The 22,224-nt window shown below is 38.8% G+C and overlaps 1 protein-coding gene across 3 annotated transcripts in view; it reads left to right on the top strand.

Moving 5' to 3' along the window:
• Positions 1–16,790, top strand: part of TTC39B (tetratricopeptide repeat domain 39B) — a 126,084-nt gene extending 109,294 nt beyond the window's left edge. For 2 of the 3 annotated variants that reach the window (XM_080667214.1, XM_080667215.1), the window contains 3 exons: positions 8,002–8,119; positions 10,325–10,441; positions 13,407–16,790. In XM_080667214.1, the coding sequence (XP_080523340.1) occupies positions 8,002–8,119; positions 10,325–10,441; positions 13,407–13,497 (326 nt within the window). In that variant the 3' untranslated portion in view covers positions 13,498–16,790. Of the gene's footprint in view, positions 1–6,280; positions 6,567–8,001; positions 8,120–10,324; positions 10,442–13,406 lie in introns of those variants that run through there. The other variant, XM_080667216.1, reaches the window with a different exon arrangement.
• The last annotated feature ends 5,434 nt before the right edge of the window (positions 16,791–22,224 follow it).

The following is a 22,224-nucleotide window of genomic DNA, read 5'->3' on the forward strand; positions in this document are numbered from 1 at the left end:
TGAGATTTTTCTTGTTTCTTTAGTTGGGTCTATAATGCTATGAATTTCTCTCCTAGAACTGCTTCCATTGTGTCCTATAGATTTTGGGTTGTTGTGTTCTCATTTTCATTTGTTTTAAGGTGTTTTTTTTTTAAATTTCTTACTTGATCTGATTGTTAAGCCATTCATTGTTTAGTATCATGTTATTTAACCTCCATGTCTTTGTGTGTTTTTCAGTTTTTTTCTTGTGATAGATTTCTAGTTTCATACCATATGGTCAGCGAAGATGCTTGGTATGATTTTAATCTTATTAAATTTATTAAGACCTTTTTTGTGTCCTAACATGTGGTCTATCCTAGAAAATGTTCTAAGTGCACTTAAAAAGAATGTATATTCTGCTGCTTTGGGTGAAATGCTCTGAAAATGTCAATTAAATCCATCTGATCTAGTGTGTCATTTAAGGCCACCATTTCCTTGTTGATTTTTCTATCTGGAAGATCTATCCACTGATGTCAATGGTAGTGTTTTAATTTTCTTTGAATAGATACCTTGAGTGGAATTGCCATATCATACAGTAGTTCTCTTTATGCCATAAACTTTTAAATTATTGCTACATAACCCTTATAATAATTTTGAAAGCTTCATAGCTCATTATGGAGCTAATGCATTATAATTTAACCAGTCTGCAGTATTTTTGAGCACTTAGGTTGTTTCCATATTTAAAGTAATTTTAGCTTTAGATTCCCATTAATCAGGAGAAGGAATATGTAAGAATGAAAGCTGAATCAGTTGGCTTATCTATTAACAAGGTCAAAGTTTCAGGCTGGATAGTTAAAGAATCCAATAGAAGAAAGAACAGTGCTGTTCTGAAGCCACAGACTCCCCCCTTGCCCACTCCCCACTTAGTCATTTTGGAAATACAAACAGATGCTCACAAGGAGTCTAGTGAATGGAATATCCTACTCCACTATTTCCACTATTGAAAAGTCACACCCAAAGCTCATCTGTTGATGGAGGGTGAGGAAAGTAGTCTCCCTTCATTTGTGGTTTTGATCTCTGCCATTTGTTGCTCACGACATGAATTATTCCTTTGTCCAATACATCCATCTCACTTCATCTTATGTAGACGTCACAAGAAGAAGGGTAAGGACAGTACAGTAAGATATTTTGAGAGAGAGAGAGAGAGAGAGAGAGAGAGAGAGAGAGACTACATTCGCATAACTTTTATTACAGTATATTGTAATAATAGTTCTATTTTATTATTAGTTATTGTTGTTAATCTCTTACTGTGCCTAACTTATAAATTAAATTATATCATGGGCATGTATGTATAGGAAAACAAATAGGATATCTAGGGTTTGGTACTATCTGCTATTTCAGGCATCACTGGGGGTCTTGGACTATGTCCCCCACAGATAAGGGGGGACTACTATAATGTCACCTTTCCGTATTAAAGACAGCATTTTTATAAAAGAACCATGGCTCTCTTTTCCTTTTATTTTCCTTCCCCTTTTATAGAAAAGTTATAGCAGTTAACCCCCATAATGATAGGTAAAGAAGCTAAAATATTGAGGTATTCATCTTCACGAACTGATAATTCCCTCTGATTTCTGGGCAGCAGGGAAACCAGCGGATAAGAAGTCTCACAAAACTGGGATGAGAAAGAGGAGTCAAAACTTTTTACTATTTTACAGACAACCAAAGGAGCGTATGTATAAGTACAGACTGTAGACTTGCTGTGTGGACATTTCAGACTTTTTTTGTGAAGTTCTATCACTAACATATTTTCAATGTAGTTTTTATTGCATAAAGTTGTGATAAGCTTTCTTACTAATTTTTAATAATTATATTTTTAATTTTTTGTAGTAAAATTTACTGTTATCCATTCTTTTTTTTTTTTTTTTTTTACCATTTAGAGGTGTTTACATTCACATTGTTGTGCAACCAATCTCCAGAACTTTTTCATACCCATTAAATAATAACTCCCCATTTTCCCCTACCCTAGCCCCTGGCAACCACTATTTTACTTTTTGTTACTATAAATTTCCTTACTCTAGAGCAGTGGTTCTCAACCTTCCTAATGCCGCGACCCTTTAATACAGTTCCTCATGTTGTGGTGACCCCCAACCATAAAATTATTTTCGTTGCTACTTCATAACTGTAATTTTGCTACTGTTAATGAATCATAATGTAAATATCTGTGTTTTCCGATGGTCTTAGGCGACCCTGCTGGCGGTTCTCAACCTGTGGGTCGCGACCCACAGGTTGAGAACTGCTGCTGTAGAGCCTAAGACCATCGGAAAACACAGATATTTACATTACGATTCATAACAGTAGCAAAATTACAGTTATGAAGTAGCAACGAAAATAATTTTATGGTTGGGGGTCACCACAACATGAGGAACTGTATTAAAGGGTCGCGGCATTAGGAAGATTGAGAACCACTGCTCTAGAGGCTTCATATAAGTGGCTTATTTCACTTCGCATAATGTCCTCAAGGTATATCCATGTTGTACTGTGTCAGAATTTACTCCTTTTTTAAGGCTGAATAATATACCATTATATGTATATGACACATTTTTTTAATTGATTTATCCATTGATGCATATTTGGGCTGCTTCCACCTTTTGGGTATTGTGAGTAATACTTCTATGAACATCAGTAGGCAAATATATATATATATATATATATATATATATATATATATATATATATATTTTTTTTTTTTTTTTTAAGTAGGCAAATATTTTTTGAGACCCTGCTTTAAATTCTTTTAGCTGTATGCCCAGAAGTGGAATTACTGGGTCATACACTAGTTCAATTTTTATTTTTTTTGAGAAACTGCTGCACAGTTGGTTTTTTTTTTTTTTTTTTTTTTTTACTGTACACTTTACTTTCAGTATTATTTTGTATTGGTTTCAGGGTTACTGCTATACAGTTTTCTATAGTAGCTGTGTATCATTTTACATTCCCACTAAAAGTGTACAAGTGTTCCAATATCTCTACATCCTTGCCAACATTTGTTATTTTCTGTTTTGTGTTTGTTTTGGTAGTAGTCATCTTAATGGGTGGGAGGTGAACTTTACTATTTTTCATGTAAAATAATTTCAAAAAGGAAAAATATTTTGTTCTGAGTGGAAAATCAACATAAAGTTACATCATTTTGAATTTAAATGAAATGAAACTCTATGAAATTTCACCTTAAAAAATGAGATTTCAGCCCTTGCTGGTGGCTGAGTTGGTTGGAGTGTTGACCAGTACACCAGAAAGGTTGTGGGTTTGATCCCCAGTTAGGGCATGCACATACTGGAGGCACCCTATGTTTCTCTCTCACATTAATGTTTCTCTCTCTCTCTCTCTCTCTCTTCCTTCCTTTCTCTAAAATATATCCTTGGGTGAGGATTTAAAAAATGAGATTTTCCATGGATCTTTTTGTTGTTGTTTTTTCAGAGAGAGAGTGGAAGGGAGGAGTGAGGAGAGAGAGAGAGAGAGAGAGAGAGAGAGAGAGAGAAACAGAGAGAGAGAAACATAAACATGAGAGAGACACATTGAGTAGTTGCCTCCCACTTGTGCCCAACCGGGTTGGGGATCGAACCTGTGACCCTTTGGCCCGAGGGCTGACACTCTAACCACTGAGAAAAACTGGCTAGGGCCCATTTGGACTTTTGAACAAATTTATTAGTATTCATTTGTGTTCAACTAATTTGGCCATCTTTGATTAATTTGCTCATTTGAACACTCTTGGATTTCCTTGCTAGATATAGAATTATAATAGGCAGAGAAAGCATTTGTTTCTGCTGTTAAGGAAATCCTATATAATAAAAGAGTAATATGCAACTTAACCATCACTCCGCTACACCCACCAGCCAATCAGGAGCGGATATGCAAATAAACCAACCAAGATGGCTACGGCCACAGAGAGCAGGAGGGAGGCTTGGGTTTCCCTGGCAATGGAGGAAGCCAAGCTTTCCGCCTGCCCTTGCCAGCCTAGGCCTCCACTCCAGGCTACAAAGTTTTAATTATAGAAGATACATAAATCCCCAAAAATGGCTGCCGCCATGGAGCAAGCAGAAGGCTTGGCTCTGCTCCAGGCTACAAAGTTTCAATTGTAGAAGATAAATAAACCCCAGATACCAGGGCTTCCGCTTGGGTCGCCAGGGGCGTGGCCAGCCTGCAAACCACCACAGGCCCCTCGCCCAGGCCGCTTCACGCCCCAAGGGAACCCCCACCCTGATCCGCGACACCCTTCAGGGCAAACCAGCTGGCCCCCACCCATGCACCAGGCCTTTATCCTATCTAATAGAGTAATATGCAGATTGACCATCACTCCAACACACAAGATGGCTGCCTGCCCACATGTGGTCAAAGATGAATGCCTGCCCACATGTGGACACAAGATGGCCACCACAAGATGGCCAGCAGGGGAGGGCAGTTGGGAGGGACCAGGCCTGCAAGGGAGAGCAGTTGGGGGCGATCAAGCCTGCAGGGGAGGGCAGTTAGGGGTGACCAGGCCTACAGGGGAGGGTAGTTAGGGGCAAACAGGCTGGCAGGGGAGCAGTTAGGCATCAGGCTGTCAGGGGAGTGGTTAGGGGGTGATCATGCTGGCAGGCAGAAGTGGTTAGGGGCAATCAGGAAGGCAGGCAGGCGAGCAGTTGGGACCCAACAGTCCTGGATTGTGAGAGGGATGTCCGACTGCCCATTTAGGCCCGATCCTGGGATCGGGCCTAAATGGGCAGTCGGACATCCCTCGAGGGGTCCCAGATTGGAGAGGGTGCAGGCTGGGCTGAGGGCACCGCCCTCCCCCATGCACGAATTTCGTGCACTGGGCCTCTAGTTGTTTATAACTAAATCACACATATCCACAAACTAAATGGAAAAGTGAAGAACTTGTATGCCTATATTCATAACCCATGGACACAAACAATTGGGTGGTGAAAGCTTGGGGTGGGGCCAGGGACAGGTTAGAAGAGGTCAGTGGAGGGGGCGGTGGGAGGGGAATATATGTAATACTTTCAACAACAAAGATTAAAAAATAAATAAAAAAGTGGATATGTGAAAACTGGGAAGTAAAGGAAAACCTCTTTTTATTAAGGGAAAACATTTTTAGCTTATTCTTTCGCCCAGAAAAGTAGGCCAGCTTGCTTCTGTTTTTCTACAAAGAAAAGGGTGTGGGTTTAGTAGAATAAATTCTGATGTTTGAATGTTCATCTTTTTCATGTAGACTAATGTGTACCAGCAGAGAGGGTCTTTTGTCTAAAGAAGTCCTGGAGGACTATTAGGTTCTCTCTTTGTGGGCAGGCTCTTCACCCCCACCCCTAAGTTTATTTTGTCCTTTCTTTGGTTGGGAGAAAAAAATTAAAGGAGTGATATATGTACCAGACTGTGCATGTAAAATGCAATAGAGGTTTAGAAGCCAACACACTGTCTCCATCCATCCCTTCTTCTTTTAATGACGTTATGACATGATAGGCTTCAGAAATATTTAAGCAGGGCCCAGGGAAGCTTAGACAGACACACTGTACTTAGTCAAATTCTGTCTTTTTATGTCTTCCCCTGGGTAGAAAAATTGGTTCCTTTCCTGAAGATCCCCTTTGCCAGATGTTACACATGAAATTTATGGTGATGATCTCTTCCAGGTCCATTGGTTATGCAGGAAGATTACCCAACACACACCCGCCTCTCCCTTGCCCCCCGAACTACTGTTATGACCTTTGAATAATTAGGTTTCTGTCCTTCCGAGTAAGAGGAAAAATCTAAAATTGGAAAATGGAGTGAAGTTGTAAACCTGAGGTTAAACTTCATCTTCACCCCTCCACCTCCATTCTTAGGAATTAATGTGCTTTTGCTTCTACCTTTGGTGTCTTTAAAGTAAAGGATGGCAGAGGGTGCAGCTGATGTACGCTGACAGTTCCATAGTTCTGAGAGGCTGGTCACAGATACCCAGGGAGCAACAGTTTAAAGAGAAAAATACTCGGCGTGATATGCTTGGAGTCAGTGTTTGCTATGAATTACATTAGCGTTTCGTTTGAAATCTAACTAAATTCAACATGGAGCCAGAAGTTAATATACTCGCTCTTTGTTTGACTATTTGTTGTGGTTAATTTGAAATCACATAGCAAACATAATCAGAGTGACATAAAAGGGAAAGTATTATTTATAACTTTTCACTTTCTAAATCTACTTTCAGTTTTTTTCTTTGGTGCATTTCAACTAGCTTCTAAGATGTTCAATGTAGATATTTTTGTAGCCTGGGCCTCAAACTTCTTTTTCCTCTGCCTACCCTCTGTTTTATTAAGTGCAGATCTTTTGTGATGAGAATGTGCTTTGGCGGCATCATCCTTTTCTTGGAATGTAAAATGGAAACTGTTGAAATGTTCATCCGTGAACTCACCCATGAGCTGGAGAATCGTGATAGACATTTACATCTTAAGGGAAAATAATCATCTGACAGATGTTGCTCTGTGGTCTGAAGAAATAATGGTTTTGCTTCCTAAGGTTTTTGGAGGATGTTGGTATTTTTGTACCTATTTTCCATATTCCTAACTCACGATCTAAATAAAAGCTAAGTGTGGCTCTACTGATACTTAAGCTTTGCATGGTGTTAAGGCTGTTCCTCTCAGCAAAACCGTTGTTTACCGAGCGCCAGGATTTTCTGATAACACACACTATCAGAAAATCCTACAGAGAGCTCAATAAAATGCACAAAAGCAATGCTAAAAACTAGCATCTAGCATGGGACCTAAGGGTTTGGTTATAAGCCTGGAAAGATACTGTTTCTTGAATGCATATTTCAGTGAGCATCTATGATTGGAAGCATACATAGATGTATGTCCCCCTCTTTCTTAGAAAAATGGTTCTTAAGTCATAGGAAAGGTAATGTGGTATTGATATCTGTGATTTTTCTTGGTGAATGACCCATCAGAGCTTGGGAGTGAAAGGTGAATATCAGCTGTTTTCAGCACCTGGAAGTAAAGGGGACCCCCTTTTAGTTGGTTACACAGCATCTTGAACCTCCCATAGACAAGCAGCTTACGAAGTAAAACATCAGCATGTGTGAATGGTGGTTTCTGAGCTTTTTTTCTGAAAGCTGGAGGATTTCAATAGGAGGAACTCCTAGGGCCTCATTAATTTGGTTTGCAGGCCCCAGTCCATTCCCCTGCCCCTCCCCCCAGTGTTGTCACAGCCTGAAACGTGTAAATTATCAGTCTGTCTTTGAATGACTTCTTAGTTGCATCTTACTTGCAAAAACCCCCAAATTCAAAAGTGGTTGCTGTGAAATAGCTACCTTTGTCATAGATGTCGCACATAATATTGCTCCTTCTGTTTACCCTTGGCCTTGGGCTGTGGGGGGCAAAGCCTCCTTCCCCAAAGGGAAAAAGTGGCAAAAGGAAAACCATTCCATTAGCCTCAAGCAGTTAGAAATGTGTGAGGGTCTGAGGTACCTTGCATGTACTTCAGAACCATTTTATCTAATTTTATAATCTAATTTCCCCCCAAAAGAACATAGCCTGGGAGAATTGATAAGTTATAAACAATTCAGGATTTGCTTTTTGAATTGTTAATGGGTAGAAGGCCATCTGCTTCACCATATGGAAGTACTGTCCTCATCCATATGAAGCTAACACAGTTAGAAGCCAGAACCACAGGAGGACGCAGCCTTCTTGCTCCTCGTGGCTTTACCTTTACAGAATTCATACAGCCCTGCCTTACTTAGAATTCAGAGACTCTACTCTTATGCTAAGGGCACATCACTCAGAATATGAGCCCCTGAAAAAAGGTTGAAGTGGACGAAGTGAACCCCTTAATAACAGGGTGTACTAGACTAATGTAGTAAATTCAATATCCACTTAGTTTAAAGTAACTTCACTGTGTTTTATTTAGTGAGCGTAGCACGTGCTAAACATTTTATTTTTAAATGATCCCTTTGTAACCTAATAGCTAGTATCCGTTCTTTCCTCTGAATTGGGACTTTGAACAAGCATTTTTGTTTTTGTTGCATGATATTTGTGTATTTGCTTTAAGACTGCAGCGACTACCTGGTGGACGACGAGTGCCTGCTGAAACTGCTGAAGGGGTGCTGTCTGAAGAACTTACAGCGGCCCCTGCAGGCGGAGCTGTGCTTCAATCACGTCATCCAAAGGTGAACAGAGGAGGAAACCCACGGGCGGGCAAATTGTGGCTCCTGGGAGTTCCTGTTGGAAAGTGATTTCTCTTGCTGCTACCCTTTTACTTGGTGTGACCAGAAACAGAACCCGGTAGTGTTGTCTTTGTTCTTTGAGAACTGAATGGTCATCTAAGTGGAAAACGGCTTTGTGCATTTCCACTTGGAGTTTAAAGGTGACACACAAAACTAAATGAATGGCCAAGCCTGCAGGTGTCCAGCTAAACTCGGGCAGCAATGTACAGAACCTCTGACACTCTTTCGATTCCTGCCTTTGTTTTTTCATTTATTTATTCCATAGATATTTGAGCACCCACTATGTGCCAGAGACTGTGCTGGATCCTAGGGATTCAGAGTTGAGAAGGGAGACTTGCCATCCTTGTGATAATAATCACAGGGAAGAGAGATATGGGGGGAACACTGTAACTGCTTCTCTTTTGGCAAAAGGCATTTCTCCTGTATACACATTAGTATTTTTTTTTTTTCCTAATAGCATTGATGATGGGGTCAGGTTCTGATGCCTAGCTTTCTTCTCTATACTGTATCTGGAATCATAAATGCAAACATCTACAAAGAGCCAGATAAGAAACCTTAGTGAATGGTGGTAGCAATAGGGATTGGTGGGCACTGGAGAGTCAAGAGATTGTGTGTTCTCTCCAAAGAATGCAGCCACTCCTTAACGCTAATTGATTATTGCTCTGTGTAGGGTAGACTCTGTAGCAATAATTCCTACAATTTTTCATGAAAAGTCTGGAACCTGTATTTGGTGTAAAATCTCCTGATTTTTAAATATCAGCTCATAGATCACAGCCACAGACTGCCAGCTGACATCCTCGGTACCGTACCGTGCGCTTTTCCACCCATGGCCACTCTTCCCCTTCCTGCTAAGAATGTGGGGGGACTGGTGAACTTATAAGGAGAGGAAAGAGACCATGTCTAGTTCCCTTATTAAGTAATATACTTATTTTTTGTGAACATGTTCAGTATTAAGTATCCATTGAGTTCTGTTTTATTGGTGTTCTCATAAGGGTCAAAAGGATTATTAAAGAGATGACCCATTTGTGCCATTTGTTATGTTTTAACAATAGTGAATTGTGTGCTTCTGTGTTCTATAATTTTGGATTTTGAGTTTTTCTTCATTGGCATTTTATCTTGCGACTCCAATGAGGCTAGGATTCAGGAAGAGTCTCTCTAACGTCACTTTGCTTTTCTTTCTGCCAGTGCCCCGAAGACTTTGCCAGCCCAGAACCACATCCATGTTAATTTCATGGCTTCGAGGTTCTTGGATCTTTTGGGCAATGTAAATTTGAATTGCAAACTCATGTGAGGGCAGGCCTATTGGTTGTTAATTTCCCCGGGAATGTGCTTTTGCTTCCCACCTAGAGCAGAGGCCCAGGAGCCAACTGGCCGCGTTTTCCTCCTGCACCAGAGATTTTTTTTTTTCTACTCTTCCCTTTCTCTGATGGAGCAGCCTTTCAAGGGCCCTAGCTTGTATTGAGGTCTCAGTCCTGCTCCCTGTCCCATGGGCCAAGGCCTCCTCTCCTCCATGGACATTGAAGCACTGAGCCCTGATTGTTCAGACAGGAGTGGACCTGAACTGCTTGGGCATCCACACACAAAGAGTTCTGGTTTTGTGTTGTTTTCAGTTCGAGAATTTTCTTTATGTTCATGGGAGCTGAGCTCTGCATTTGAAATTGTGTTACTCATATTTTTAGTGCTTTGCAGATGTTTTGTTGTCAGAGAATTCTTATAATATTGCTGAAAACAGAAGTTATTGACTTTTTTTTAGCATAATAAGACTTAACAAGTCGAGGTGACCCTTCATAAAAAATGATACAGCATTCTTATTTTTAAATATTTATGTTCAGGAGTATGATCTTGTCCTTTCCAGGGGTAGGCTTTGAAGATTGTTGCCCATATGTGTTCATATCCCTAAGGGGAGGTAAATAATCCAGTTCAGACTAAGGAATAAAATAAGATTAATATAGTACAAGCATACTATTTATTGCTGTAGTTTATTAGATTCTTTGAGTACATTTTGCATAATGACAGCTTTTCTCTGAAAATCTTGCTGCTAAACACCAGTTTTACGGGAAATGGGGAATGCTGAAATATGTATGTTGAAAAAGAATGACACCTTTCTTGTTCTGTTGAGACTTAATTGCTTTCCACTCATTCTTTTAGTGAAAAGCTGCTGAAGTTTGACCACTACCTGGTGCCATTTACTCTGTTTGAGTTGGCGTTTTTGTACAAAAGCCAAGGGGACATTGACAAGGCCTTCAAGGCCCTGGAAACTGCAAGGTGAGTGGTGATGGCAGCTCCTCTGGGGTTGCGGTGGCGTTAGGAATGTCAGTACCATTACAGCAGCAGTGATAGTACATACACACTTAAGAGTTAAAACATGAATGAACGGTGGTTATACTGCTTCCTTTGCTAAGTTATGCTTCGTTTATGCTCATGGCTTTTGCTGCAATTGTGCTGTTTTCAACCTTCTGAGTGCCTGGCCCTGTGACTGTTTACAGAGGTTGTGGTTGTGGGCTTCTGTCTGACATATCTAGTCCAATCTATTCTATATCAGAGGTCGGCAAACTGTTCCTGTAAAGGGCCAGATAGAAAGTATTTTTGGCTATACAGTGTAAGGTCTCCACTGCAGCTACTCAATTGTATCGAAAGCAGCCACAGAAGATGGCATAGAAATAAATGGGTGAGTCCAGATTTAGCCATAATTTGCTGACCTTTGGTGCAGTCAACCATATTTCTCATCTCCTTGAAGAAGCTCTTTGAATCTCACCCTGGCTCTCTCTGTTTTCTGGCTACTCTGGCCATTTCAAAGCACATATTATCATTCCTACTACATAGTGGCTCACAGACTTGTGATCATGGTCTGTTTGTCCTGAACACTTGTTGCCATGGGTAAAGAATGCCATTTGTAGCTCCAGGCCATCAATAGCTTAGTGGTTCGTTGGTTTGGTCATTTATTCTAATTCAGCAAGTATTCACTGAGCACCTCTTATGTGCCCAGCATAGTAAAGGCTCTAGACAGACAACTATACATAAACTGACAATGTTCCTGCTCTATGAGTAGGAGGGAGATATTAAATAAGCAAGTAAAAAAAATAGCAGTGGTATGTGTTTTGCTGAGACTCCCATTCTGATACAGAGTACCGGGCTGTGGCTCTAGGTTGGGTTGATTCTGGAAGGTCTTGAGGAGGTGATATTGTAGTTGATATTTGCCTAAGTAGAGCCAGTCCTGAGGTCAGTCAGCAGAAGACTGCGTGGGGCACATTCCTGTCTGGAGCCACAGCTAAGTAATCTCTAGGCTAGGGTAGGTGGAGCCACTAGGTCAATAATGATGATTTTACTGAGATGGGAAATCCTTAGAGGGTTTGGGGAGAGAAAAAAATACTTCTGTTTGGACCATGATGTTTTGAGGAGCCTACTAGGTACCCACATGGAGATGGCGAGTTGGTAGTCAACTGGAGAAGCATGGAGTTCAGTGGAAAGGTAAATGCCACATGTGGATATCTCAAAGTCACCAGCACAGACACAGAGGTATTTGAAGCAATGATATAGCATCATTTTACTGAGAATAAACAGAGAAATGGCCACCGAGTCAGGATGACATACAGGAAAGCCAAGTGAACAAAGTGTTTCAAAAAGAAGACAGTGGTCAGTTGTACAGATAGCTGCTGAGAGGTCCACTAAAGTGAGACTAGAGAAGTGAACTTGGCTACATGAAGATCATCGGTGACTCTGACAAGTGAGGTGAGAAAGTAGAACCAGTTACTTTGGGCAACTCTTTCAGGATGTTTTTCTGAAAACACAGTAATGGGGAAGAAGCTTCAGGGGCATGGTGGAGCCAAGAAAGCCGCCGTCCTTCTCCTCCTTCCCCTCCTCCTCCTCCTCCTCCCTCTCCCTTCTTCCTTCTTCCTTTTTTCTTCCTCCTCTCCCTTCTTCCCCCTCTTTCTCCTCTTCCTTCTCCTCCTCATTTTTCTCCTTGTTAATGAGAGATATGAGAACAAATCACTTTTAAAAAATTAATTTGTTGAGGGTGATAATGACGTATTTCAACTGACATGTATGTGTCATGAAATATAGCTCATGGAAAATTAGGGACTATAAATACTATCATTCCAATTATTCATTATTTGTACATATTTAGTGTTACCTAAGCAGTACACAATAAGGCAAATTTGTAATGATGAAAATAAAAAACTAATAATTCACTACTGAAAAACAAGACCAGCAGTGATCCAAGGTCACCACTAATTCAAACCAGTGCTGATGATGCCAACGTAAACAGTCTTCCCAGTAATTCCAGAAGAATTGTCTGTAGTTTCCCTTATGTAGTAGGAGCCTTGCAAAGTTGCCAAAATTTGTGACCAGACATTTAGGAAAATACTTAATTATATCCCTTGGTAAACTCTAGTAAGATGTTGATTTAGCTTATGAATAATGACCCTTATTATGAATAATAACCCTTTTCAGGGTTACCAGTAAGTAGTACTTAGATCTGTATACAGTGAAGGGCTGTGGAAAGAAATAAATGCCACTGCAAAGAAAGAAGTTACAGCTCACCCAGGGGCCAAAGCAGTGGGTGAAAGCAGGAGCCCAACGTCGAAGCCATTCCATTTTGATCACTCTTAACAATTCCAGCAAAGAGTAGTCATGAATGATCTCAGGGAAGTTTTTACATCATCTGTGGATTTTAATGGCCTGGCCCCTTCTGACATTGCGATGCAGTAATTATTGGCCAAACTCTTGCTACGTGTATCTGCCTGTGAGAATTGGAGTGATTTTGGTATCACGGGGTAATCCTGCTGTCTTTGCTGCGGCTGTTGTTTCATGGGAGTCTCAAGATAATTATTTGGAGGAAGTTGTGATCCATCAAGTTCACCTTGTTTGTATGAGGCTGCCTTAGCATTTCCAGTTCAGAAAAGGAGGTCAGCTGTTTAAGAATAGTTGACGAAATTGTTAAACCCTCCTCATAATCTTCTTGCGGTATTTGTGAATGGCTTGGTAGTGAAGTAGAACCTTGGTATTCAAAGTCTGACTTTCAGGTCCTCACCAGGAAGCTTCTAGAAATAAAGAATACTGCCATCCCCCTCTCTTCACAGGTCACCATCTACATTTTAACAGTATTGACTGGTATGCATAGTCAAGTTTGAAAGCAATAAGGAGTGAATATGAGAGGAGGGGAGGATGGTGGTGGTGTTCTGGTATAGAAGAACTTTTGACATTTCGATTTTGTTGTTATTGTCTTCAGAAACAACTACAAAGATTACTCCATGGAGTCTAGACTGCACTTCAGAATTCAGGCAGCTCTTCAACTCTGGAGAAAGCCTTCCTCACACTGATCAGAGCCTGGAGGATGGATGGATTGCCCCTCCGTTACACCCACATGTGCTACAGATAGCCCTTGTATTAAAGTGGAAGAGTGATCTTGTGAATGAGAGAAAAAAATAATTTTATTGTCAATATTTTCTATCATGTGTGTGGTTTACTGTTGTTCTACGTGAATGTCCCCCCCGCTCCCCGCTATGGAATAATGCTCAGTACTATCTAAAAAATTCTTATATTTTGCCTCTTCAAACAGAATTTCATATTAGGTTTAAATTGGAGAGTGGGGAAGTCTTTTAAAAGACTCACAGGTACAATAAAGCCTAATCAGATTATTTATTTTTTTTAATATGAAAATTAATATTGTTTAAGTAGCACATGGCTTACAAGTTGAGCCATTTTTAGATTTGTTGGTCAGTTAAACTTCAGAGTTATTTTGTTGCCTAGAATTTAAATTTCAGAGGAGAAATAAAATCACTTACATTCGAAATAGCTTAATAACCTCCTGAAGAATCCTGAAAAAGACAGGCAGTGGTGTGAACAGGGATGGGATCATGTAGTTAATGGGTTGAAAAGACCTGTATCTAGCAAAGACGGTGAAATACTGTTATTGTTTTTTTTTTTATTCATCATGTAAATTAAATGTGGTGACATTTTTGAAAGACTATCCTGTTTTTGAATGTACTTAAGTTTATTATAACAAAAATTAAAAAATGTGTATCTAAAGGGAAGAAAAAGTTATATTTTAGACAATATCCTTAACAATGATAGCCTGAAATATATATACATTGATTATTTTTCTTATATGAAGCAAAGTTCCTGCTGCTTTAAATGATATGTAAAATATTAATAATTTTTACATTCATGATGTTGGTGAGTAAGATCTAATTTTCTAATCTCTCTAGCACTGTGACGGTTCCTTGTAAATATCTGGACTGCGTTTAGTCCTTTCATTTTGGAAATGCAATGGGGACATTGAGTGGAAGAGAGTCCGACTCCACGTGGTCCTGGCTCTGCTACTGGTTAGCAGTTACCAGAGTGACCTTGATGGAGCCGCCGCTCTCTGTAAAATGGGAAAAGAACAGATGATTATCAAGGTCTCCTTCAGTTTTAGAACTGTCAGTATTTTAGGTATTTATTTTCAGCAAAGAATGTTAAAATGTTTAATCTGAATCACTCCCACTTAGAGTATGTTTTTATTTTGCAGTCATCACTGTCTCTACCCCCCCAACCCTCAAATATGTATGTTTTGTGAGTAAGGACCAGGTTGTATTCAGAGCGAGGAAAACAATTTGGGAATCCATGAGTCAAGGTTTTGTCCTATTTCTGCCTCTATTTTGAAGACTAACTTGTCATGGAAGCCTATGCAGTTTAACAGAAACAGCCTCAGATTGGGAGCCAGGGGCTCATCTCTATTAGCTAATAGTTCCTCACCCTGCAGCAAGCCATTCACCTCTTCTGGGACTCAGTTTCCCTAATGGGGATAGCCTCACAGAGCTTGGTGCTTGTGAGGGCTCGATCAGATAATGCAGAGTCCTATGCATGGCTTTGTGTGAACTGTGCAAGGCCATATGAACATGAGTTGTAACGATTATGGTTTTTATGCACCAATTATAGTATCAGTACAGAGGTATTGGCTGAGTCTGTGTTCTCTGATGTAAAAGGAGAAGAGCATGGAAATTCTATCACCTTTCAATGTATTCATGTATTTGACACTGACAGTGGCCCAGCTTATAAATTTATTTCTTGCTACTTATTCCCTGTGACATGAGCCTGTCCCCAGCAGGTGTTTGCCTTGTTTTCTTTAAGGTATTTGTCCAATACTGAGAATGTATTTCCAACGGAAGATGTTAGTACAGTTCGAGTCAGATGGTATGGTGGAAGATCTGAATATGTGCTATTGATATGCATTATGTAACTTACTGCAGGTCCAGACAAAAGAGGAAATAAAATAAACTGTCATTAAACTAGTAGTGGAAAACATGTTTAATAATTATTTTTTATATGACTGGGGAAAATGTTTATAATTTCTTAGAAGAGCTTTGGTAGCATTATTTTTTTTTAAAATAAAAACATCCACATTGTTTTTGTGAGAAGCTGTAAATTAGTGAAAGTCAGTAATAAAAATTCTCTTTTTGGTATAAAATGAAAACAATTTAAGCCAATAGTAGTTATTTTTATTTTATTTGAACTCTGCATTATGAACAAATATAAAAGCAATTCATATCTATTTAAAATTTCACTGTTATTTTTTAAATTTTATTTTTGTTACTTCCTATTGTTTTTATGGTTAATCCAATGGATTTTTAAGTGCTGTAAAATCACTAATGGTACAAATATTAATCTGTTTCCTGCCATGTTTAAGGTATTATGACACCAGTGTCTTGTGCCATCAGCTCATATTGCATTTTTGGAGTTAATTTGTGACTCAGGGTGTTCTCTATAGAATGAGTACTGAAGTGACAATGTTTTATCTAATGTTTTGAGGGGCATGTGTGGTAGAGTTGGGCTGCCAATGTGTCTGACAGTTTGTGCAATTTGTGTAGTTCTTAGTATAATTGCCTTTCTTTAAAAAAAAAGGGAGAACCACAGTTCTGATTGGTGCTGTATAATTTTGAGACTCAAGTAGAGGTTATGCTTTGTAGGATGGTGACAATGTAGGCATGATGTCCGCTTGACAACTAACAGAAGATTAACTGCATAAGCTCTTTTATGGACATTTTAATGTTTCTGTGCTTCTCCTGGATACAAAAGGCCCAAGTTACATAAGAAAATAGAGTCCATTGATTTTCTATCTCTTTGGCAAGTGGGTCCAAACTGTAGCAAGGTGAATTCCAGATCAATCAGCATCTAAGATTTTAAGTCATTGAAACAATCCAACAGCATAACCATCTCTTTGGCAAAGTTGTAGTCTAGCAGAGCTCTGTGATTAATATTCCAACCTGGCCTGGAAGCTAATGGTTTAACTTTGAGGTTAAAATACTCCATCAGTCTTTGATTAGGGCTTCAAATCAGTGGGATGTGTGTAAAGATGAAAGTTGTCTCCTTTCAGAGAAAAGTGTTTTCTCCTTTGAAGCTACGTTTAAAGGTAGTTACATTTTGATATCACTAATAGCCTGGTTCCAATTCTCACCCATTTCTTTAAAGTGAGTCTGTTGATGTTTTCAAATAGATACTTTCCTGCTTTTGCACATTAGACATAACAACTGGTAAAACTGGAATTACTCAATTCTTCATTGACTTAAAAAATATTTTTGTTTCTTTCTGTACTCTACATATTTACAAATCAAAAATTCAAATACATTTAGTGAAAATGAACTAACGAAGACTCCAGTGATCATTTTGATGCCAAAGGTTTTGGGATTCATCAGGCCTGGAATGGATCTTGGAAAATTGTCTTGTCCTTCCTGATCTCTAAACAGTGTTGTTTCTCCTTCAGTCCTGCTCTGTCCAGTATGGTAGCCACTGGCCACATGTGGCAATTGAGCACTTGAAACATGGCTGGTGACACATGTTGGAAGGATACTGAGTGTGGGGAGCAGTCACACATGCTGCAGTTCTATTTAGGGGTCTCCTAATACTGGGCTGCCCGGAGTTCTGGCTTTTTACTATGATCATCCAGTCACCATATTGTCAATTGTGGTTCAAATATATATTAGTGGGATTTACCTTTTCTGCTTTAGTACCCATAAACTTTCATTTCATCCTGTTCTGCGGATGATCAAGGTCATTGGCACATTTGAACATGATTCCTTCCCCACCCCCAGAGCTCCTTACATACTAACCTAAGAGAATTGATTTTTTTTAAGACTACCATTTTAATCTGATTTTCCCTGCCTTTTCAGATGCAACATCACAAACTGTTAGAGTTGTACAAGAAGTGACTCTCAACTTGGGGATTTAGTAGACTTTATGATTAAAATAATATTTTATGTTTAACATTATTCTGAAAAATTTTAATTCCTGAACCTTTCATTCTGTTATATTATCAGTGTTTCAACATTAACTCAGCTAGGCCAATATTACTATTTAAAGATTTTAAGGTACTAGCTATCCACGTACAGAATAATTTTTAGGTACTAGTTACCCACTTACAGGATAATTTGGCAGGTAGTTTATTTAAAGTTATATATTTTATGCCTTTGCTCCTATTATTATTTCTAATATGTATGATACCTAAATAAAATGCATACATATAATTGACATATCTTAATCTCATTAGACATTTCTTGGTCAAGTGCATAGGTAGATAAATAGATAGGAACTCCATAGAAATATTAGACAAGCTTTACACTCTTCTATGAGGAATGCGGGATTTCCTCCAGGTTTTTTCCCCTTTCCAGACCAATTAGTTACATATTTTTTCTTTAATGTCAAGTACTTATTGTGAAAGACTATTCCTGCTTCTCATTGTTGCTAGTTTTATCCTTTGTACACCTTCTGTTAACTCGAGTTACTTCAGAATGTTGAACTTGAAATGTAATAAAAAGGACACATCGGCAGTTATCAGGAGGGAGACTGTCTTCTGTGTTGAGCAGTTGCTTTCTGACCTGGATGGTGCTGAAGGCCACACCAGTCTGTTCATAATGTCAGAACTACAGGAAGAAATGGTGCAAGGACTGTTTAAGTGGACAGAGAAGACTGAGCAGGTACATGGCCTGATCCATCCAAAGGGTGATGTAGATCTAGCGTCAGAGGAAGTCCAACCCCATTCTGTCCTGTTCACAAATGTGTAGCAATCCTGTAACTCGACATTGCATGGAAAATCAAAGCAGCCACCCCATTGTAGATCACTAACAAAGATGTCACACAGACACCTATAGATTGGATGGTTACTAGGAAAACTCAAGAGACTTGAATACCAAACTTCATTAAATAATACTTGTTGCATATTAATATGCCTTGTATGTTAACCCCGTAGTTCTTAGAAACACATAATTTAAAAGATGAATATAAGGGGTGCTGGCACATGCAGGTGGGAACTTTTTTTTTATTGCTGCTTGATATTTTCTAGCATATTGGTTTTAATTACTGGTAGTCTGTTTGGTACCATGTAGGGGGAAAAAGTTGGTCTTGTGTAACAGAACTGGTAGCCAGAGAAGTTGGATACAATGAACATGTTCAAGGACATTCCTTATCATTTCAGTTTTAAAGGAATTATGTTAATTTGAAAGGCTGGAAGGTCTTTTTCAGTTAGAACAGATGCCTCTCCCTGCTTTGGAAATCATGCAGACATTTTTAAAAATTGAATTTATTGGGATGACATTGGTTGATAAAATTATATAGCTTTGAGGTATACAGTTTTATAATACATCATCTGTATATTGAATTGTGTTCATCACCCCAAGTCAAGTCTCCTTCCATCACCGTTTATTCTCCCTTTACCCTCTTCTACCTCCTCCCACCCCGCTTTTCCTCACCATATTGTTGTCTGTGTCTATGCGGTTTTTTCATAATAACTCATGTTTTTCACCCAGTCCCCAACACTTCTTCCCCTCTGACAGCTATCAGTCTGTTCTCTTTATCTATGAGTACGTTTCTATTTTGTTTGTCAGTTTATTTTGTTCATTAGATTCCACATATAAGTGAAATCATATGGTACTTGTCTTTCTCTGACTGGCTTATTTCACTTAGCATAATATTCTCCAGGTCCATTCATACTGTCACAAAAGGTAAGATTTTGTTCTTTTTTATGGCCGAGTAGTATTCCATTGTCTAAATGTACCACAGCTTTTTTATCCACTCAACTACCAATGAGTACTTGGGCTGCTTCCAAATCTTGGCTATTGTAAATAATGCTACAGTGAACATAGGGATGCATATATTCTTTCTAATCTGTGTTTTGGGTTTCTTCAGATAGAGTCCCAGATGTGGAATTGCTAGGTTATAAGGCAGTTCCATTTTTTAATTTTTTGAGGTAACTCCATACTGCTTTCCACAGTGGCTGCACCAATCTGCATTCCCACCAACAGTGCATGAGAGTTCCCTTTTCTCCACATCCTCTCCACCACTTGTTTGTTGTTTTATTGATGATTGCCATTCTGATAGATGTGAGGTAATATCTCATTATGGTTTGAATTTGCATCTCTCTGATGATTAGTAAAGTTTAGCATATTTTCATGTGTCTATTGGCCAGCTGTATGTCCTCTTTGGAGAATTGTCTATTCAGGTCCTTTGCCCATTTTATAATTCAATTGTTCTTTTGGTTTTGAGTTTTATGTTTTTTATAAGTTTTGGGTGTATCATTAGTAAATATCCCATTCAGTGGGTTGTCTTTTCATATTGTTGATGGTTTCTTTTGCTGTGCAACAGACATTTTAATTTATTCTTATTTTTATTGGAGCCAAGTATTTAGGTGGCAATTTGGGGCATAGTAAATGAGTTAAAGCAGTTTTCATTAATTAATTCACTTTTTTCTGAAGTGATTTTATTATTCATAGTAAACATTGTTTTCTGTACAATGATTTTGTTTTTTTACAAAAATGATTTACATGAAAAGAGAGATTATGGGAAACACTAGAAATCTTAGGCTATTAATTTAATGTCTTAAAAAATAGTACTATTGGCTTCTGTTTAACTAAGGTTTGCAAAAGGAGAACACATCTTTCACTGATATGTGCTGTTCAGAAAACTTCATTTCAACAATGTTTTGCATTCTCATGATGTTAGAGGACAGTTTTATAACTAAGTAGTTTATTATTTACTAGAGGCCCGATGCACGAAGATTGTGCAAAAATGGGCCTTCCTTTCCCTGGCTGCCAGCACCGCCTTTGCTCTGGCCCGGAGCCGCCTTTCCACCTTCCCACGATGCCCAGAGGCCTGGAGCAGCTGGGGCTGTGCGGAACACTTGCATCGTCACCATGGCATTCCGCCCCACCCCCAGCTGCTCAGCGTCTGCGTATGCAAATTAACCCACCATCTTTGTTGGGTTAATTTGCATACTCACTCCTGATTGGCTGGTGGGCATCGTGAAGGTATGGTCAATTTGCATTACTCTTTTATTAGTGTAGATTATTAGTTCCCTTTGCTAACTATTGACATCCAAACACCTAAATGAATACCAGCTGACTTACTTATGTACTAGTGTTTTAAAATATTTATTTGCAAATATTCATAAGATCTCTTGAATTTTTTGATGTAAGTTGCTAAATCATAGGTAAAAGCAAAATATATATTTAATAAGTGAGAAGTATTATTTTATTACTGAAATTTACTTCCAAAGCAAATTTATTTTGTAGGTACTTCACTTGGGAAATTTTACTTTGCCTTAAAACATAGGAACAAAATAAACCTGTCGTGTGATCTAAAAATAAAAACCTAAAACACTTATGCTAACCTTGTTGTGTGGGGCGGGATTCTGAAATTCTTTGATAATATTTATTTTTCATTTTTATTTGAATTAAACCAGAATAGTTAGAGGCCATAGTGTTTTGTGAATCAATGTATGGTTTTCTGTTGAATCATCAAAGCTACCTGTATGTGCTTCATAATTCAATGTTTTCTTAGTAAAAATTGTCAGCATTTTATCTCACTCTTTCTAATTACATTTGAACTTAGTTTCTCTCTTTCCCAGTCCCGGCCATCACAGCTTTGCAGAGCAAGACACGTTTAGAAATGGAAGATGTGTGAGTTCTATGTAAGACGAATGTGTTAGTAGCATCCATCTGCTGATCAAGTAGGCATTGGATCTGGTACCAGACAGTGAAAGAGTGTAGCTATTAAAGCATTTTGTCTATATAAGTCAAGAAGGAAGGAGAAAACTGTGAAGTTCTGATATTTTTACTATAAGACTATGTTCCCAAATGAGAATTCGCTTGCTGGTTTTCTGTTAGTGTTGTCATCTATGATTTGTAGGCTAATGCTGATATGAGATATAAATTTTCATCATGAAGATAACAGTCCCTGGAGCCTATTTTTAACATTTTTTGAAAACAGATGTCATCTTAGAAATTGTATTAAGTGCAAATAAATCATCCCAACTTGAAAGTCAATGTTTTATTTTCATTCCTTAGTATTACAGAATACTCTGCATAGTAGATGCATGTTTAAGTAGCCAGGTAGTCTCAGAATTCTATATTTACTTATTGCTACAACTGGTTTACGTACATACAACATACAATTGAATTATTAAATACATTACACTTGGTGGAATAACAGTCTTACTCTGGGTTGTCTACATGTGAAAGATATACGTACATCTATTTTGCTGATTTTTAATCTCAGTGCAATGTATACCTGAATTTTTGTTTCTTGTTAAGACTTTTTTATTTTTTTAAACAAAGTTTTACAGGCAAACCTTTGAAGGCCCTTCTTTATGCTGTGTTCTTGGCTGAGCTCTGGGCATGAAGAGATAAATGGGATGGTACAGTTTCTTGTGGGAGGAGTGCCTTCTTGTTCATTTTTAAAGACTAATAGTTCTGAGGTTTAGATTAGCTTCTGATAGATTTGGTTTAAGGGGCATCTTTAGCATTCATTGACCCACCATGGTCTGCATTTGAGACTGAACTTGGCTGGTTAGTGGCATGTGATTTGCCTTTCCCAGCAACTTCTCTGAACTTTGACTAACCGCCCTGTAAAGTGGGGATAATTCCATGACCTTATTCAGTTCTAAGGAGGAACAAAGGAGGAGGCATGCAAGAACCACAAAGGGCTAATCCACATAAAATACTCCCCTCACTGTCCTGCTGCATACATTAGGGTGAACTACCATCTGTCTATAACCTGGTGCTCCTGCCTGTGGGTGG

Source organism: Plecotus auritus (assembly GCF_963455305.1).
Source record: "Plecotus auritus genome assembly, chromosome: 5".
Classification (NCBI taxonomy): Eukaryota; Metazoa; Chordata; class Mammalia; order Chiroptera; family Vespertilionidae; genus Plecotus; species Plecotus auritus.